The sequence below is a fragment of the Apis laboriosa genome, unplaced genomic scaffold, assembly GCF_014066325.1.
Source record: "Apis laboriosa isolate Shangri-la unplaced genomic scaffold, ASM1406632v1 scaffold68_cov148, whole genome shotgun sequence".
Taxonomy (NCBI): Eukaryota; Metazoa; Arthropoda; class Insecta; order Hymenoptera; family Apidae; genus Apis; species Apis laboriosa.
Genome location: NW_025224135.1, coordinates 5,743,194 through 5,764,280, shown reverse-complemented (window position 1 = coordinate 5,764,280; position 21,087 = coordinate 5,743,194). Strand labels below are relative to the sequence as shown.

The window sequence follows — 21,087 nt, the reverse complement described above, 5'->3', positions numbered from 1 at the left end:
ATTAATTTTATTTTAATTAATAATTGATTTTTTCAAATTAAAATTAGATTTATAGTTCTAATATTAATTAATTTTTGTATTAAAATATTTTAAATGCCATTTTTATGAGAAAAATAATTGTAGAATACATATGAAATTGATTCATTACAATCTCATACTCATTAAAATCGATATATAATAATGATTCATGATATGAAATATTTATGATAAATTAAAAGTGCATTAATTAATTATTAAACATATTAAATTAAAAGTACGTAAAACATTCAATCATAAAATTTCATTTCAACATTTTATTTGTCACGAATCTCTCTTAAAAATTGTGCTAATTTAGGATTTACATTAATAGCCTTAAGTCTTCGTTCTAATGTTTCAAAATCCACTCTTTCAAGCCATGTAGGTGGATCGATTTCTTTTAAAGGAAGAGAACATAATAATCGTTCCACCGCGGCACATAAACCACACCAAGTTCTAAAATTTAAGGGTTCTTTAATTTCGCCAATTATAAGTTTCAAATATGTTTTTTGTTCTTGAGTTATAGGTTTCCCAATCATATCTTGAAGAGCTTCATGAACGTCATTTGGCAAAACATATTTATTATTCTGTATCATATCTTTTTGAAATTTGTTGAAAACTCTAGCAAAAATAAGTTTTCTTCCCAAGGAAACAAATACATGTTTGCTAAGATATTCCAAGATTGTTAATCCTAATTTTAAATATATTGTGAGAGATTTAGATTAAAAAAATTATTAATAATAATTTAAGATAAAAAAAAAAAATATTATGATTACTTACCACGTAAGCTTTCACTATCAAGAATTTCAAATCGAGCTGTTTGGCGCGAAAATGCTCGCGGTGTATCTACTAGTACAGGATTTGAAAATATTTGAGATTGTTTTGAATGTAAATATTTTTCACCTTTTACACGTAAAGCTTCCTCATATGCAATTTTTCTCTAAAATTATAAAATTCAAATATAATATAAATTAAAATATTAGAAAATTAAAATTTAGTTTAAGATCTCACTCGAATTGAAAATTCTGCTTCCACTTTATCGTTGTCTAATTCTCTGCATAAATGCTTTAAAATATCTGCATCAATAAAACTAGGAAGCATTGTAGAAAATTTATTATTTATTGGAGAAGTTTTCTTAGGAGAGCTTGTTATATTTTCCACATCATCATTATTTGTATGAATTCTATTATAAAAAAAAAATAGAAAAAAAGAATACATACAATTAAATTTCACAAATTATGTAAATAAAAAAGATACAATTTAAAATATAGTAAATTATTTTTACTAACGATGTTCTTCTAGATCCATCTCCTATATGTGAAATTTGAGTTTCTGTTGTTTCAAATAAGTCACGAACTTCTGTTTGTTGTCCATAGCCTGATCCTCTTCTATGCTTTCTTTTTCGTAATCGTTTTCCTCTTCTGCGTACAATTGTCATATCCTTATTTGATTTTTCTGTTTCTTCTTCTATCGCGTTTCTATTAGAATTCTAAAAGATTTTAAAATATGATTTCAGAATTATATAGCATGTAAATACGAAAATATTTATTATTATTAACCTATTTAATAAATTATAATTTCAAACAATAATTTTCAAAGTTATTAGTTAGAACAATAAATAGAATTTTTTTTAAGATGGTATATTATACAATGTAATTTCTTTTTCTTATATACAAATATTTAATATTAGTTTTTAAAAAATGATATTTTATATCATAAATGTTATACATATTTTTATATATCTTTAATAAAATTTTAAGAAATCATTTCAAAATTATATTTAAATGTTTATTAGTATATAATATTTTCTATATTATTCCACAAAATATTTGATTTTGAATTTTTTTATGCATATTATATTGATTTAATTATAAATACCGATTCATTAGAAGCATCTACATTTGGAATATCAATCGTCGAATCTGCATGAATCGAATTTTCTATCGCACGTCTTGAAGTCGGTTTAGATATAACAATCTCATTTTTTCGATGGGTTGGCGGTGGTTCTAAAGTCAATGCATGCCAACTAAATGTTTCATTTTCCTATAAGTAAATAAATTTTACTTTTTAAATATTAATAATATAATATATTATATAATTAATGATTAAAAAAAAATTAATAATTAAAAAAGCTTTAAATTTTGAATTCAACAGAATTAGCACAAATTACAAACCATCTGTTTTTGTGGATTCGTTCTAAGATCTAGAATCAACGTAGTTCGTTCTCTTAAATTGCAAGCCACCGGAAATTCTTCCTGAGTCGCTCTATTTGTCAAAGGAGGACCGCTAGCCAGTGTAGGTGCAGGAGTCAAAGGTCTCGAATCAGTCTCAGTATATTTTCGAAATAATTCCTCGGGAACAGTATTAGAATCATTAGTTACTTCAACTCCAGTATTTCCACTTACATCGGCATTATTGCCTACAGTTACTAAATTCGCTTTAATCATTTCCATTTCTTCTGGTAATAATAATGTTTTTCCTTCATTTGCCTAATATATAGAAGAAAAATTATTAAAAATATTTTTCATCTCATTATCTCTGTTTAGAACATTTCGATATATCTAATTTTTTAAAGATTTCTTGTTTGTCCAGGTGCAAGAATTAATTTTTTTTTTTTTTTTTTTTAATAGTACATTAAAAAAATAAGCTTTACCCATGAATCTTTAGCTCGTCTGAGAACTTCTCTTGCTTCACAATCTGCTGGATGATTACACAATATAGAACAGCCATAAGGATAAGGATTAAAGAGACCAGAAAAAGGACGAAGAATAAAAGGTGCTGGTTTAATAAAACCTGTAAGTTCCACATTCTATAACAAATAAAATATTCATAATTTGATTATTCATTTCTATACATAATACATAATCATAAAATACGATATGATTATAATGAAATTTTAATGTTATATTATAATTTAATTTTATAAATAGTAATTCAGTTTGCGAATTACTATATAATAATTCTATATTCTGTAAAATATTATATTATGAAAAATTATAATTGACTCATATCGTTATGTATACTTGCATTTATGCTGAATTATTTCATTATAATTAATTTGTTAATTTATTATCAATTTTTTTTAATAAATACCTTCGATTTAGGTCGATAAGTTGGTCGGATACGTGCTTCTAAAAGGCCTGTTGCACTTGCGATTCCTGGCATTATTTTATATTAGATTGTTACAATAACACAGTATCATAGGATTCTTTATCAAGGCGACAATAAATCAGTAGTTGATCACCTTGGAGGCCTGTTGCTAACGTGAGTTTGATGGATCGATTAATGAAGAAAATATTAGATTACTTTTTTTTTTATTTAATATTTCGTTATTATATAAGGAAGAAAAATTCAACAAAAAAATTTGAATGGTTTACGGTATATGTTCAAAAATTCTTAAAATTATTATTCCATTCGGTTTAATTTTATGGCAAATATTATATATGTAATTATTTAAAAATTTTTGTATTTGAATCTTAATTTACATTTTTTATTTTTTTAAAAATTTATTTTATTATTAATAGAAAAAAATTGATAAATTTTATTAATAAATAAAAATAAAATAAATAAAAAATTAAAGACTATATTATAAAAAAATATTCTCAGTATATTTTAATTTTTTTTTTATTATAATTTTTCTAATAATACAATTATATAATAATTTTTATTAATTAATCTAAAAAATAATATTTAAAAACATCTATTCAAACTTATAAACAATAATGAAACAATATGAAAATTTTTTATTATCAAATACTTATAATAAATTATTAAATAATATGAAATCAAATTGAAAAATATTTGTTAAATGTTATAATAATATTAGATAATTGTTTATTGTTGTTAAACAATTGTTTATTTATTTCTTGTATAGTCCAATTAATCTAAACCTTAAGCATATTATCTAAGAAAGGATTATCTTGATAATGTCCAGGATATTTTTTCTTATACTTTAATCCAGTTACAAGAGTAGAACTCTTCGGGAATGCTGTCTGACCATTGAACAATGTATCCGTATCTGAAATAATATTGTTTTAATTTATACAAAATTTTATATTTCAATAAAAAATAAATATAAAATATCATAAGAAATATAAATTCTCATTACATAATTATAAGAATTAAAAATTTTTTTGTTTTTTCTCTTTCTTTGTTTTTTAAATATACGTATTTACATTATTTAAATTAATTATTAAAAAATAATGAATTTTTGTATTAAGATTTTTAAGATTAAAAATTTTTTTATATTAAAATTTTATTCAGATTTAAAATTTTCTTTCATAATTTATATGCATAAATTTATAAAATGATGAAAAATATCTTACACAAATGAAAGTTGTATCGTTAAATGAATAAATCAATCATCACAAATAATTTAATTAAAAAATTATAAAAATTAGTTACCAGGATGAAATCGAATATATTCATAATTAATATGTAAATTCTTTGGTAAATCCATTGAACGCATAGCATCTAATGGAGTTACATTACCGATTGGGGTCTTATAGTAATTCTTCAAATCACCTAAAATATAATATAACAAATTGTAACTTAGTGAAAAAAAAATTTATTAATTACAATTTGATTATAATTTATACAATTAAAATTTTCTATATAAAACTTACCAATTGTTTCAATGTAACATAATACAGCATTCGTTATTGGATGTTGAAGTTCTTCTTCACATGCTAAAAAAAGATTGAAACGTTGTAATGGATCTTCGATTTTTGTTTCATCAACCGTTGAAATTTGTTGTGTTTCACAAATTTTATTTATCCTATCACATACATCTTCTGGCGGATTATATTTCTTCTGATATCTCAAAAATCTGTAACAATTGAATCAATTTGTTATATTGAAATATAAAAATATTAATGAATAGGTATTCAAGAAAGATAGACATTTAAATATTATATTATATTTACATTTTAGATTAAAAATCGTCATTCAAACTTTTATTAAACTTTTAAACTATTAAAGAATTATTAAAAATGTAAAAAGATTAATAAAAATATGAAGAAAGAATTAATAAAAATCAATCAGTTCCAATTTTTAATTATCTATCCTTATTTTAGAATAAATTATTTATAATTAAACCAATTTCAAAAATTATTGGATAGACTTTTGATAAACAAATGTGTAAACTAAAAAAAATATAGAAAAATCTTATACTATATATTCCAGATTTAAATCTGGAATTCCCAGACCTGATAACAGGTTTATTTTTCATTAAAATGCGCTCTTTTTTTTCGATATTATTGCTTTTTTTTATTTAATATAAATTTCGATTTCATTTATGCGATATCATTTATATAATTAAGTGATTATCGCATTTATGGAACTTTGGATACAGATACTTTGTTTTGTAAATTATAATGTAAAGGATTGAAGAAAAAATAAGGGAAATAAAAAATTGGATCCGTTTGATTTTTGAATCGGTAAGTCATAACTTTACATCCTTTACCAAGGATTATTTAAAAAAATTATTTACTTAAAAAAATATTTTTTTTAATAAAATATAATGTATTATATTTTTTTAATAAAATATAATGTATAAAATTAAAATATTTAAAAATAAAGAAATTTTCCAACAGTTTTTAGTAGATTTAATGTCTAAAAAAATAGACCGATATCTATTTTGAAAGTCATATAAAATTTATTTTATCACCCATTGTATTTATATATAGTTTGCGAAATTTAAGATTTGTTATTGTTGCCGATTTTATTGAGTTCAATTAATTACCTCAAGGATACTAAACAATGCTCTCACAATTTGTAAAAGTGCTCTAGTAAATCAAATCGTTACATAAGCTAATTTCGAAGTGCACTATTTCTCTCCCTAATAAATATGATGCAAAAGCAACAAAATGAAACAAATTGAAGCTATGAGCAATCTTCTCTCGATAAATGATTCTAATCAATGCATTATTTTTTTTTCGAAAAAATTTCAATATATTTTCTGATCCTTTTTTCTTCCTTTTTTGTTACATTAGAATTGTTCGAACAAGTAATTAATTTATTGTTCATTATATATTAATATAATTTATTAATAAGTAATAAATACGAATCATGAATTCCAAATTTAAAATCTAATATCAAAATCGGTTTAAAATCAAACATCAAAGTATAATTTTGTTGTTATTCATACAAACATATTATGTATCTTATCATAAAATAGATTTTATATAAAAAAAATTGATAGATATTTAATTAATGTTGAATTAATTTTTTATTGTATTTTTGATTGTAATATTTGTTAAAAAATAATTTGTTAAAAATTATATCTAAGAATGCGAATTTGAGAAATTTTTTGAAAATTAGTCTTGAAAATCATTTCTTGTTGGATTCTCGAGTGGACATTATATTGAAAGCGACAATTACTTTCAAATAATACTTTCAATATACTTGCAAAAAAATAACTTGTAAAAGCATTATTCTTAAATAAATTCACATCTTAATAATAGAAAGTATATTGTAGTGAGTAACACAATTTGTATTTCACATTTTTCTTCTCAAACATAAACCTGGTACCACACATATTTTTGCAGAGATTATCGTTGCCAATAGCCATTGATTTCGCATGTTAAAAATCAATATCGTCTCTTCTAGATTATCCCGACACGACTCGCGCCAAACTTTTCGTATTGTGCAAAAGAGTTTGGTTACCGGACGAAGCGCGGTAAGGGAGGCTTCCCTTAGAAGAAGTGGGCAATGGAGCGATGGAGGAGGAGAGGGGACAAGATCGATGACCAACTACCGTACAGTGGTGCCCTCAGTTGTATTTTCTCAGGATACAGTTATGGCCAATATTGGCCAGGAACGAAACAAAATATGGAAAAACCCTGTGATAAGGAAAATTTTTTGTATTCGACTAAAAATATAGTTTACATTAAGATTATCACAATTATTTAGTTAAATTTAAAAATTGATTAATTTTATAACTATTATTACAATTTGTTTATGCATATAATATATAAATGCATATAATAATATGTATTTTATACATATTATTTTTAATAACTATTAAAATTATTTGTTCACGGAAAATAAAAACCAATTTCAATCTTCTTTTGTTACTCATAAATCTTGATCTATGTAGCAGGAGACGGATAATAGTTCGTCAATGTTAATTACAAGGACAGAGAAACTTGGTCTTCGAAACAGGTGTTCTCAATAAAAACTGGCATACCCGGAGAACTAAAATATCCAGAACTATGTAAACTGTTTTTCATTTTTTTTTTCACTTTAAGTATGTTGTCACTTATTATAAATATAAATATTGATGTCATATTATACATATATATATTTTCTAAAAAACAATAATTTAAAAATCTTATATTACATACGTTTATAACAAATTTTTTCGTTTAATGAATTATAGCAAATAAAAAAATATAATTTAATGTTGATATATTTAAAAAAATGCAATTAGAAAATGTATACACCCCTAAATTATCACAATAAATTAGAATTCTCATGATTAACTGAAAACTTCTTATAGTTAGGCATAAAAGTATATCACTATAGTTGTTACGTCACATATAAAAGTGGAAACAAATTCAACTTGCTTATAGATATAGATATCTATGAATCAATTTAATATATTAAAACATTATTTAATTTAAATTTGTGTATTCCGAAAAGATTTATATTTTATTTAATGTACATACATAATATTTAATAAAATATAATCGATATGAAAATTTACGTATAAATTTACATCGAAATATTTGCATATAACATAAGAATACTATTTTAAATTGAATATTTCAATTGAATAATTCAATTATTAATCTTAGCCATGTTTTTAAATTTACATTACGATTTTGACATATTTATAATTATATATCTATCTTTTATTATAGCGATTTATGTATGTTCAAATTTTACATTCTATTATTTATAAAATATAATTTCTTTTGTTATATTTATAAAATTTTTAAGAATACAGTTTCTTCAGATCTAAATATTTTTTCGAGAAACAAATTAGAATAAAAAATTTTGACACATTTCATCAAAATTAATTTCATTTATCAAATGTAATTATCAAAATATTTATCAAAATATCATAAATCAAATAATAATAAAAATGAAATATATTTTGTTAAATTTCAATAATGTTTGCTTTAACTTTAATGTCATTTCATGTCACACGTGTATGAAAAGAAATTATACAAGAACTAGTGAAATGCAAGGGTGCTAAGCATACGCTCGTCTGCCCTGAGAAGCTGTCAAATCCAGCAGTTTATTGGTTGGTGTGTAAAAGAGAGGTGGTAAACGGCAATATGGCCACAGTGTGTCCTTTGCCTGTTAGCCAGCAGCGCGACGTAACGCGAATATTTCGATAAAATTTGTGTGTAAATTGACTAAATTCTTACCCTTTGCAAGAGAGAGACGTCTTTTCATCTTCAAATCTGCTAGTCTTCACTTCGGGACGTTTCTTGCTCTTAAAACGAGTTATATCATATCGTAGACTCGTCTGTAAAATGACGGTGGTTTCGTTAGTGCACGTAGTATATAAATTAAATTTGTTCACTCCCTGTTGGGAGTACTGTGTGATGATGGTGATTAAAAAGTGTACGTGAAGTGTCTACACTAACCGTGTTTACGGCAAGAAAAGTGGATGAACTTTTTAAGGAATTAAAACCATGCCTGATGAGCGCCGCCATCTTCTTCCTCGTCGTCGAAGCGAACTGCACGAGTGAGCAGTAGGGGGCGCCTCGGGCGGCTGCGCTTGTTGTTTCCCATCGTCCGCCATTTTACGGTCGCCATTGAGAAGTGAAAACCCTCCTAAATGTTCTCGAATAATAGCGGCCTCGCCGTGTGATTTTCGGGGCTGAGAGAGGCGCGCCGCCGCGAGAAGTGTTGCTAATGAGTGTACGGCGTACGATGGAGAAGCCATGACGCATCCGTCGCATCAAACAAACGGCGCTAGCCTGGAGGACTGCCACACGAATTTCTTCGCACTGGTGAGTGATCAGTGAGCCCACTCTTCGTAAGAGTCGGAGCACATATCTACTCTGTGTTTGGAGATTCGGAAGAACGAGACTTTGGCTTCACAGGACGGAAACCAGTTGTCCAACGGCTGTTTAACGGTACCGTGTAATGTTGCGAGCAGAAGTCGTCCGGGTTAACCTATATATTGGAGTATTCCCGTGGGCAGTACTCGATCGTTCGTGTCGACGTCGGTGTTGTGTATCGCGGCACTCCCCTCCCCTCCCTTCCATTACTGTGTATATAATATATATATATATATGTGTGTATACATACATATACGTACATAGTTGCATGTACATATGCCTATATATACATCTATATATGTACATATGTACATACATAAGTAGTTATATATATGCGCAAGCGTGTATGTGCGCGCGTCAGTGGGATTTGAAGTTTATGCGACCCAATGTCATGCCTGATTCATGTCGGCCCTGAGTTTTCCACTCGTGAAAGAATTAAGGAGGTTGTAGCAGGGCTGTCCGAAGACTGTTGCATGTATCCTTTGGTTATCGCAGTGAATATTGTTAATTTGTTGTGCTGTGTAGTTGGTGTTCTATTAGTGATCTTTCGATAAACTTGTGGTCGAAAACACGATCTTTTTACAACAGATAACAAGATCGTCTCTCATAACATTCCTTTCGCCTTTCAACAAAGCCACAAAACTGTGTCAGACATTGTTTGCACCACTTAAAAGTCCTCGTCTGCTCTGGTCCGGCGAGTCTAGGAACTTCTTTTCGTTGAACTCGACGAACCTCAAACGTGCTTATGTGATACATACCAACCTATTGATGTATATGGATTCTTCGTATACTTCTACTTGTCTACAGGACGTTTCGAAAATAGGTGCTCCAATACCAGGAGTGTATATTGCTCCTTTTCCTTTTGTGAATAGAATAATTTTTGTGAAAATAGTTTTTTCTTAAATTACAACTGATTTAGTTTGTTTTTTTAAAGTTCTTAAGAATACTTGACATATCTGTGAGATTGCGATTAAATTGTTTTTGATGGTGATACGTGATTATATGTGATTAAACATAATTCATATATGACAAAATTTGATTACATTTTATTATATTGCCGATGATGATATATTTTATTTTGAATTAAAAATGACAATAGAATCAAGTTTATATTTTTAATGAAATATATTTTCTTTCTTATGACTTATGATTCGAATCAATTTAATTTTTTTTTTTAATATAATATATAATCATTATTATTATATTAAGATAATAAATTATATGTATATTATTAAAAAATATTTTGCGTTTTAATAAATTTTTTTTTTCATTGGTTTTTAATATAGTTATTTTTCAAACATATGGTAAAAGAATTTTCTATAATTCGTTTTTAAATTATAAATAAATATTAATAATAAAAATATTTTGAGTGTATAGATTGTATTAAATGATATAATATATAAATATTTAAATATATCAATATGATAATAATTTATATAAATCAATAAAATTATTAAAAAATTCATAATATAAAAAAATATTTTTAATTTTCGTTTATGTTCAAGAAATTTCAAAATGCATAATATATTGAATGTATAATGATATAATATATTAATTTAAGAAATTACAAGTAAAAGAATAGCTAGTAATTTAACAAAACAAAACATCATTATAGTTAAAATATCTTATTTTATTTGTAAGATTGGCAGTATACGTGTCTAAAGTTTAACCACCTATTTTAGAAACGGCCTGTATGCAAGGCCTCTAGGCTGTCTCTTCCTCTTTCTCTTTCCATTTTGACCATGCAGTATGCGCGCGACTCGTGTATACACATACTTATCGCGCGTATAACGGCGAGACAGACACATTTTTCTGTTACATTCGTAGCGCACCGCATTCCCATGAACAGTCGATCAAAACATCTACCTTTAAATGAGATTATAGCGTTCGTTTCATTTATTCTCTTCTTTTTTCTTATTCCGTTAAATTTATGGTCATGTTTTCATAAATATAAATTGAAAAATCTTTTTGAAAATTATTTTAAGCAATTTTTCATCTAAAGTATCATCGAAATAACACATATGACAAAAATCGTGATAAAAGATATCCAAACAAAATCTAAAAAAATTGAAATTCAAAAAACATTAATTTCGGTCATAATTTCGATTATTTTTATATTTTTTTTTTTTTTTTTTTTTACATTTCATGATACGTTTTTATTGAGTTGTATTAAAATTTGAGGAAATTTAGTGTCGTGTCATTTCTATCTCTGTCGGTTGCAAAAACTATGCTTTCGTTTTGACTCCCCTCGTAGCTTTCCCCGATGAAATTCGTTTACTTCTAACGACAGTTCGTCGCCCTCCACTGTTCCGCATGAATTCGATTTAAGAAATTATTTCGAAATTTTTTTCAAACAACTTCGTAACGTGGCATGATTTCGAAGTACAGTATATTCACGCAGTATTTTTATCAATATTACGAAATATCATGATGTGATATCGTTGAGTTTTTAATTATTTTTACAAAGTTTAAAAAAATCTTTAGATATTAAATACATTATAAATTATTTTAAATATATTTTAATTAAAAAATTAATTTATTAATTTTTGTAAGTTAGAAGTATTAATGTATTTAAGATTTATCAAAAGTTACATAAATACTTCGAATAATGTAATATATATAATACTTTTGTTTGGAGAAATTTTGAGATGTTTCAAACAAAATAACTTTAAGATGACTTTTGTATATATACAATTTTATAATTTGTATTCATAGTAAAATTTGAACTGCAACGGTCAGATAGGAGCAATGCTCGGGACAGTGGTTCTCAATCAAAAATATATAGAAGCGTGTTCATCTATTATCTAAAGAGATTGTATAATATAATTAATCTGAAACATTGATAAGCATTGATTTTATCAATAAAAATATATATCAAAACATAGTTGTATATTAGATTATATTTATTTAATAATTTTATTTGCTTTATTCCATAAAAATTGTACTTAATAATTTTTAAATAAAATAAATACTTTTTTTTGTTACACAAATAAAATGTGTATATTACTTGAAGAGTCATTAATACAGATTATAGGATTATAATATTAATAAAATAGCAAGAGCGTGAATTTACTTCTTCGTTGACGTTAAACGGCTAAAATTTTAATATTTTAATTATTAATCACTATTCAAAAATTACAAAAAATTGATTTATTTGAATAAATTATAAATTTATTAAAAAATATTATTTATATATAATTATTTATTAGTAAATTATTTTTTTTTAATGGAAAATACAATAGAATATATATTTTTTATATAAATATTAGTAAAAAAAAAGAAAACTAAAATATATTTAAAATTCGTTAAGAAACATAATTTTAAGATATATTGGAAATAATAATAATATAACTAAAGATAAATTTTTAAAAACAAAAATAGATTCAAGTATGATCATAAATTTATTGTGTATATATAAATATTTAAAAAAAAAAAACTTTATAAATATTTAAAAAAATGTCACTGAAAGTAGACAAATACAAATTATTTTATATTTAACATATATTTAATTGTCAAAATTTTTCATTATCGTTATAAATCATATGATGAGAGAAAAAAATCAATTTCTCAGTTATGATTGACAATTAATTGAAAATATTAAAAAAGTACTTGTTAATTATTATTTTTTAATTTTAATCTAATTTAATCTTTATCTGCAATATCACTTTGAAACAAAGAATAAATAAAAATGATAATTTTCATATCAATAATTTATTACAAAAAATAAATCAAAATATCTCTTTGTTAACACAAATTTTTTGATAATCGTAAGATCTTCCATCTGCCATCAAAATAATTAGAATTTTTAATTCTGAATTAGTATTATGAATTGCCATAACAGTTTGAGTTAGATTTAGATTAGATTACTTAATAATATTATCACTTAAAATGTAGAATATAATTATAATGGAATATATTAAAATTAATATCTTCTTTGTAAAATTTTTTTAAATAATCCTAATTGGCAATTGTATCATATTCAATTTTATTATATATTTGTTACAAATATTTTTTTTTTTTTTTATTTAGCTTTTATATTTTTCACCTCTATCATAAAATTTTTGTTTTCATAATTTAGTTATTGAAAGGTTAAATAACTAAACTGTTGTGGATCATTAGTTTAGTCTAGTATCTAGTTTAGTATCTATAGCTCAATAAAACCAATTGAAAGTTAACATTAGAATTCCAGAAATGATTATTATGACTGCTCTTACTATTATTATTTTTTTTTATTTTTGAATATTCTGAATTAAATAAATAATTTAAAATTTACTGTTCACACACGCACGTACGCACGTATTAGTTTATTATATTAAAATATAGTACACAAGTTTTATATGTGATCGTTAAACTTTAATTGCATCAAATTTTATTCATTTAAAAATGAGGGCTCAAAAAATAAGAGAAAAAAAACGGTATTCCGAGGTCAGCACGAAACAAAAGTAGCGAGCTCAAAATCGGGCGATGTGTAAACTCTCTTGTAGTCTTAACACGTGACGTCCTCGCGGTGCAAGGCTTTCACCTAGGCTGGTCAAGCCCCCTTCGGCTTCTCCTGTTTCTCTCCACGGAGCACCAGTTTCAGCATAATCTAGCCGAGTGACTTCGTCGACGAAGAAGCCGCGTGCCTCGCGTATCTCGCTCGAGAAATCACCAGAACGGACTGATATATAATAGAGCAGTGTTTCCCAACATTTTTGGAATATACTCCTTTGTTATAATAGTTGTTATAATAATTGTCAAATAATCTGTCATTCCTATCTTTTCTCAAAATTATATAAAAGTAAATTATATAAATAAGATAAAATAAATATTGGAAATCTATTGTAGCAAATATGAAATATTTAATTATTTATTAATATATAATCGTGATAAATTTTTAATATTTTTTTTAGTATTTACTATCACTATTATAATATAATTTATTATCAGATAACTATATTGAAATAAATAAATGCTGAAAATTTTTATAAAATTTTCTATATAAATAATAGTAAATAAATAATTATTATAATCTCCTAAAAATCACTTGGCTTTTTCTCAGAGGTCACAAGTTGGGAAACACTGAAATAAAGAATATCCAGTGACTCTCTAATTCTTTTTTGAACGTGAACATTTTTTCTCATCTGATTTTATTCAGAATATGCAAAATAAAAGGAATGTAAATGAACAGTTAAATATAATTGAAGTACTGCATTTGATTAATTTTTGATTTATGTTCATTATAAATTACAAACATTTTGTCCATTTTTTTAAATTTTTAAATAATTATTTATAAGTCATGTCATAATCTAAATAATATAAAATAATGAATGATGAATTTATTGATCTCGAAATTCATAGTATTAAATTATATTTTTTACATATATTATTAAATTAAATTCAAAATAATAAACTGTATTTAAAATGAATAAAAAAATGTAGAAATAGAAAAAGAAATCAAATTATACATATTTTTAATTCTTTTAAAAGAATTCTTTTAAAGAATTATGCTAGAAAAATGAACGAAAGAAAAATAACAAGGATAGTCTTTTGTGCGATTGATAGTATAAAACTTGCTTAATTGCTTGATACAAGTTTAATTAAATATTTAACAGACTTTCTACATACTAATTTTAAAAACAGACTTGTATTATAAAACAAATCAATATTAAATTATGATATTTATCGATATCGATTTTTTTGTAATAAAAAACAAGTTAAATATTTAAAATACGATTTAAAAAAATTTTAAATTACAACATAATATTGTATTTAATTAATTTAGATATATTTAAGTTTAATATAAATTCCTAGATACTATTCATTTATATTATTTATTTCAAAATTGATAATTAATTTGCCATTTACCAATAAATAAATATATGAAAATTGTAAATAACAAATGAAAAAAAAATAATAAAAAAGTAGAAAAAATAGAAAATATTAAATCGTGGAAAAATCGTAAGAAAAATACATAGAATCTCAATGAAAGAAATCTCATATTTTTAATATAGAAATGTATTGTTTAAATTTAAATAATGGAATATATAATTTTTTATAAAGAAACATAATTAAAATAATTAATTCTTTTAATAATAAGAATATATAATATAATCTTAAACATGTTTTATTTTATTTTTACATTTTGTTTGATTAATAAATAATTTTTTTTTTTTGTACATATAATAAAGTCAATTATTCTAGTACATAATATATATATTTTGTCTACTTCTTATCAAAATATATTTTATAATAACACACGAATTAGTCATATATAAAATATTCTATAATGAATTCTATAATGAATTATATTTCTATAATGAAATATTCTATAATGAAAATTAAAAAAATCATTATTGCTTTAGTTTTAATAAAATTGATAATTAGTAATTGATTGAAAATACTTGATAATTTTTGCTACAAATAGTAAGATAAAAATAAGTTTGCATTTTTTTATGCTATATAATATATTATATAATATTATTTTAAAGATTTTTCTGAAAAATTGTTGAATTGATTTTTTTTTATTTTGCTGTAAGATGCTGAATTTGCAATCATATTTTACTAATTGAAATATATATTGAATATACTATTACATTCATTGTTAAAGATTCTTTAATATTATGTTTTATATTAGATATTTATATTAAGGTAAATGATTCTACGTACAATTATGAATAACTTTTTTAAATAACATTTACAATTTTAATTGTACATTGAATATTTATAAAAAATCTCGTTTAAACAATGAAATTCTATTTTTTTTTCTTTTTTTTAGATTTTCTTTATTTATTCTATATATATAAGAAGATATAAACTTTTAGAATTATTATAGAATTTCAAAAAGACAGATTCTTTAATTAACTTTATTTAACTTTAATTAACTTTAAAAACTTGTAAATCTTTATTCTAATTGAAAAAATTATAATGAATAATTGATAACCATAAATCATAATGTATATAATAATGAATATATATTTAATATTATCTTTGATGATATTCACAATCAAACTCAATATCCAAAAAAAATTTCTAAATTTCTAAAATAAGTATAAAATATCGATAAAAAATTATTCTTAAATAATACTTTATTTAAAAAATTAATATTTCTATATTTTAAAAAATTTTTTTATTTAAAAAAACTAGTAACGAATACTTTCGAATAATATTTATAAATCCTCATATTCAAATTTCATTTAGTTAAAATTTTAATTAATAAATATTATTTACAATTTTAAAAAATTGAAATATTAAAAAAATAATTGTATATATCATTATTAAAATAGTAATACTGTTTTATTGTAAAAAAAAGAATTTTTAAAATAATAAGATTCAAATAAAATTGGAAGAATTGACGCAGGAAGTACAATTTCATAGGAAAAAGAAAGACGAACGTCAGTGGCATCGTAGAGGCGTATACTCTATCCACTTTCGAGTGGCTTGTACGCAAGAGAATTCCGCTTCGTTACGCACGTGAATGTAATGTTCGTGCTGCTTTAACGGCAAGCGTATAAGGAGGGCAGTAAATGGGAATTTACAGCTGTAGCTGCATTCTATGCGCACCAAAACATTCTCTGTTGCTATAAAAATGAGATTGTATAGTTTCTTCTATATCTTCATTGATATTCGGCATTATTTCTCTCACCACACGATCAATAATTCGATATGCTACTGTGTATTTTTGACTCGAAATACGTGGATTGCAATCCATTGGAAATTATAATCGACGAAGGTTGTATCAGTAAATTGTCCATGATTGTTCTATCGTTCCATATGTTGTTTTTAATATTTTAACGAATTAAATAAAAGTCAAATATAAATTATCAATGATAAAGATATTTTGATGATACAACAAAATATTAAAATATCTTTGATATAAGATCATTTTTAAACCAATTTTTAGATTACTTAACAATAAAAGATGAGAATTATTTAAAATCATTTTTATCTTTTTGAAAGATAAATTTCATTTTTATTCATTTAGATATCATTTTCAAACGTAAATATTTAAAATCTTATACAAAATTTCAATTTTTTTAAAATTATTAGAAAATTAATTATATAGTTTATCAAATCTATAAAGATTCTATAAAAATATAAAAATTATTAAAATTTTAATACATAAACATTTCACTTTTAAATATATTGAATTAATATAAATAATATAATATTAATATAAATTTAAATAGACTATTATTAATATTATATATTATTTTAAAAATTTATTATTTATTATTTAACAAAGAAAAATTAGACTAATTCTTTTAAAAAAATTTTTTTTAAATAAATATAATTATTTATTTTAGATTCAAACAAATTCTAATAAGATAATTAAAAAAAAATTAAAATAATTAAAAAAAAATTTTTTTTTTAAAGTAAAAAAAAAAATCAAAAAGGGAAAAGAGGGAAAGAGACTGTGAAATGATACCGTGGGAGAAAAGGAATACGAATAGAGGCGCGTATGGCAGAATGGAACGAGGGAATGTGGCAGACTCGCGAGTTGAATCCACGCGGGCGGCCTTGCACGTCGCCTTGCTTGTATTGATCAGTAAGCTTGACAGCCCCGTAGCGTTACGATGGGCACCTTTGCTTACCGATTATTTCGTTGCGTCGACACGATAGGCGCCACTGCGCGCTCTTAATTTCTGAATCGATCTTTTTTTAATATTTTTTCTTTAAAACATAATAGAATTATATCTATTATAAGGAAATATTATTTATATCATTATTATATTTATGTTGTTATAAAATATATTAAAGTATTTAAATTAATATTAAAATTAATTTAATACTATACTTAATATCGATAAAAAATAAATGTCAATGCAAGATATTAATACTATTATTAAAATGAAAAATTTGATTATTTTTTTTAATATATTTCATAAGAATAATTTTTTTAATATTTGATGTATTATTCCTTCATTTACAATTATAAACATACATTTCTTATATGTTTAATATCATATACGTATATAACTATATTTATTCAAGAAATCTAAATTATTAATATCCATAAATTTTTTAATTAGTGTTTGTGAAATTATGTTTGATTTGTATATATAATAAAAAAATTTACAATTTTAAATATAAAATAAAAACTAATTTTTATAAAACTAATTAATACACAATATTAATGAGAAATAATTAAAACAATTATTAAATTTATATCTTATTAAAATATCTTATCTTATTTAAAATAAGTTTCCTCTTATTTAAATTATTCCGATTATGTCAGCTGACAATATGACGTAAGAAAAGGCGCGCATTTGATTGGTTGAGAAGCGCGCGACCTGCTTGCGACTGCGCGTGCCTTTATCAGTTCGTTGTGGCGCCACGATAAAAAGATATGTTTACGATCGTCACGATTTATGAAGATACATTGTACTAAGTAATGAAAAGATTTTGTAAGAAATTCTTTTTCGTTTCGTGTTGATATATCAAACGATGACAAAAAATTACTAAATAAATAATAACAATCTAAAACAATCTAAAATTTTTAAATAAATTAAATTTTGCCAAAATATAATATCCAATTAAGACTTTTAAATAATAATTAATAAAATATACAAAAGATTTATAAATTGTATTCTTTTAAATATGTTAATTGTGTATTTTAACAATTATAATAATATTAATATTAATCCATTTAATAATTTCTAATACTTGAAATAAAAAGAAAATGTTACTTACAATATATTTAATATATTTAAATTATAATAAATTTTAAATATATAAATTTTAAATGAAATTATATAATAAATATATAAAATTGTTTCAATATAAAATAATTTTATATGTAAAACACTTATATAATTATTTTCGTTGTTGTATTATTGAATGTAATTAATTTATAAATACGTGCCACGCCAATTATAATAATATATTTAATGTAAATGTATATAATTAACTGTGTAAATTGAATATCAGTAATTTACAAAAACATTAACTAATCATATATATGTAATCATATATATGTCAATAAAAAGTGTATGAATCAGGTATATTAGTTATCGGATTAGGGTGAATGAATTCTGACTACCAATGATAAGACATTTTATTTTAAATATCGACCTTAAATATAATTAAATGTTAACTAATGTATTATTTATCATTTTTTTTATTTTTATCAGACAATACAAGTTCATTAATATTTTCGGAAAATTTAATACAAACTTAATATAGAAAGTTATACATTTGACTATGAATATTTATATGAATATTTATGTTTTATTCATCGTTTTTCATTTTTTATCTAATATCCTTTAATAGATGATTTTGGTATAATTTCATTATTATTATTTGTTTATTATTATGTTTATTATATGTTTATTATATATTTGCAATATATTTTTAAATTCATATTCGATATGTACTTATATGTATACATTAAAGGAGAATCTTATTGTTCACGGTTAAATCAACGATTTGTTACGTTGCGTGACAAATGGAAATAGAATGCGGCGAAAGTTCAAGGACCGACCTTTCTCAACAGTCAACCAATGTTCCGATATATTCCCTATAATCTCTAATTTATCTTCGCTAATTGGGGAAGTTTGCGCAAGCGTCATATTATTCATATGAATTTCATATTTAATTATTGTTAATATATAAATAATAATTGTTAATATCTAGTGATAACGATATTTTAATTATTCTAATTTATAATCAAAAATATTAATTTAAAATATATTTTTCACTATAAATATTTATTTGATTTAATAAATTTCATTATAAAATATAAATATAATATTCAATATAAAACAATTAATGATATAAAAATGTCAATCTCAAAATCCATTTTTGTTCAATGTTCGACGCAATAAAAAAAAGATATTTCTTTTTCGTAATTAGATTATATTTTAATAAATCAATAATTTTAATTTTTTAATTAGCAAATATATTCACTTCATCAATAAATAATAGTATAATTTGATGTATAACTTGAACATAACATTGATCGATACAATATGAAAACACTTATGATATTCATCTCATGCATTCTTTTTTTATTAAAATTTATAATTAAAACATCTTATTCAATTTATATTGAATATAACTTTCATTATTGTTATTGCAAACAAATATATCCAAAAAAATTCATAAAATCAATTTAAAAAATCGAATATAATCAAAATGATCTGTAATGAGATATATAAGATAAATTTTATATACAAAAAAAATAGTTGAAATTTTAAAGATAACTAACAGATGATTTTATTATCGTTTCATTGGTAGACGGACCTCTGCGGTATCAAATGGAAGAAGCTCGTGTGGGGCGAAGTAGCCGGCGATTTCGGGGGTACTCCCCTCGAGGACCCGGTGTTGTCGAGCTTCTCGCGGTGCCTCGCGGGTGACATTCTCTGCGTGTGGCGGCGGGTTGCCGCTACGCCGGCCACCTCCGGCCCGGCAACCGCCTCGGCAACCGGAGCTGGCATCTTCGACCTGGGCATCGCACCCTCGCCCGCACCGCCACCCCTCTCCCTTACCGCCGCCAAGGAACTCTGGATTTTCTGGTATGGCGAGGAACCTGATCTCTCTGGTCTCGTGTCACCGGAACTCATCGCGTGCGGTGAGTAATGAAGCTCCTGTGTATTATATACTCTCCTATGGATCACTTCGATTCTCAATAGACACAGGAATTGGATGTTTATCTTTCCATCGGATAGACTTTATATATATAAATAATTAATAATAAAACAAGATATTAATAAATTTTAAAAACAATATTTTTTTCACAATAATATTAGCTAAAATTGAGAATATAATTTAATATTTTACTCTTTAATGATTCAATATTAAATGGCATAACCAAATTTCGTATTTTAAATATTCTTTGTTAGATTGTATATCTTCTGATATATAATGAAGAACTGCAATTTCAAGAATTTTCTGGAATTATTGCAATATATTGTGGTAAAATATATTCGTGTGATCAAATAATGTGATCAAAAATTTCGTCAATATGGTATGAATAACTAATATGGATTAAATCGGATTTATTCGTAAGAAAAACATAGATATTTCTATTTTCTTTATTAAATTTTCTTTATTAAAGCAGATTGAAATCTAT

The 21,087-nt window shown here is 23.9% G+C and overlaps 3 protein-coding genes across 5 annotated transcripts in view; 1 reads left to right on the top strand and 2 right to left on the bottom strand.

Annotated features, from left to right (window-relative positions):
- Positions 1-273: 273 nt before the first annotated feature.
- Positions 274-3,265, bottom strand: LOC122718650. Its single transcript, XM_043943870.1, has 8 exons — positions 3,109-3,265; positions 2,669-2,824; positions 2,190-2,504; positions 1,894-2,058; positions 1,305-1,504; positions 1,027-1,198; positions 796-955; positions 274-706 (listed from the first exon to the last, which is right to left on the bottom strand). The coding sequence occupies exons 1-8, from the start codon at positions 3,178-3,180 to the stop codon at positions 294-296; spliced, it is 1,653 nt and encodes a 550-aa protein (XP_043799805.1). The 5' UTR covers positions 3,181-3,265; the 3' UTR covers positions 274-293.
- A 577-nt stretch (positions 3,266-3,842) lies between these two features.
- On the bottom strand, positions 3,843-8,854 carry LOC122718651 (39S ribosomal protein L50, mitochondrial). Its single transcript, XM_043943871.1, has 5 exons — positions 8,616-8,854; positions 8,394-8,494; positions 4,641-4,843; positions 4,420-4,539; positions 3,843-4,033 (listed from the first exon to the last, which is right to left on the bottom strand). The coding sequence occupies exons 1-5, from the start codon at positions 8,682-8,684 to the stop codon at positions 3,900-3,902; spliced, it is 627 nt and encodes a 208-aa protein (XP_043799806.1). The 5' UTR covers positions 8,685-8,854; the 3' UTR covers positions 3,843-3,899.
- Positions 8,846-21,087, top strand: part of LOC122718649 (mediator of RNA polymerase II transcription subunit 13) — a 26,476-nt gene continuing 14,234 nt past the window's right edge. For all 3 annotated transcript variants that reach the window (XM_043943868.1, XM_043943867.1, XM_043943866.1), the window contains exons 1-2: positions 8,846-8,984; positions 20,253-20,586. In XM_043943868.1, coding sequence (XP_043799803.1) covers positions 8,916-8,984; positions 20,253-20,586 — 403 coding nt within the window. In that variant the 5' untranslated portion in view covers positions 8,846-8,915. The remainder of the gene's footprint in view (positions 8,985-20,252; positions 20,587-21,087) is intronic.

Excerpts from the sequence above, each read along its gene's own strand:
- LOC122718650 (XM_043943870.1), bottom strand. The coding sequence starts at position 3,180 with ATGCCAGGAATCGCAAGTGCAACAGGCCTTTTAGAAGCACGTATCCGA. Across the intron at positions 2,505-2,668 it reads GACGAGCTAAAGATTCATGG|GCAAATGAAGGAAAAACATT; the intron begins GTAAAGCTTATT and ends TCTATATATTAG. Across the intron at positions 2,059-2,189 it reads CGAATCCACAAAAACAGATG|GAAAATGAAACATTTAGTTG; the intron begins GTTTGTAATTTG and ends ATTTACTTATAG.
- LOC122718651 (XM_043943871.1), bottom strand. The coding sequence starts at position 8,684 with ATGGCGGCGCTCATCAGGCATGGTTTTAATTCCTTAAAAAGTTCATCC. Across the intron at positions 8,495-8,615 it reads CTTTTCTTGCCGTAAACACG|ACGAGTCTACGATATGATAT; the intron begins GTTAGTGTAGAC and ends GTCATTTTACAG. Across the intron at positions 4,844-8,393 it reads ACGTCTCTCTCTTGCAAAGG|ATTTTTGAGATATCAGAAGA; the intron begins GTAAGAATTTAG and ends CAATTGTTACAG.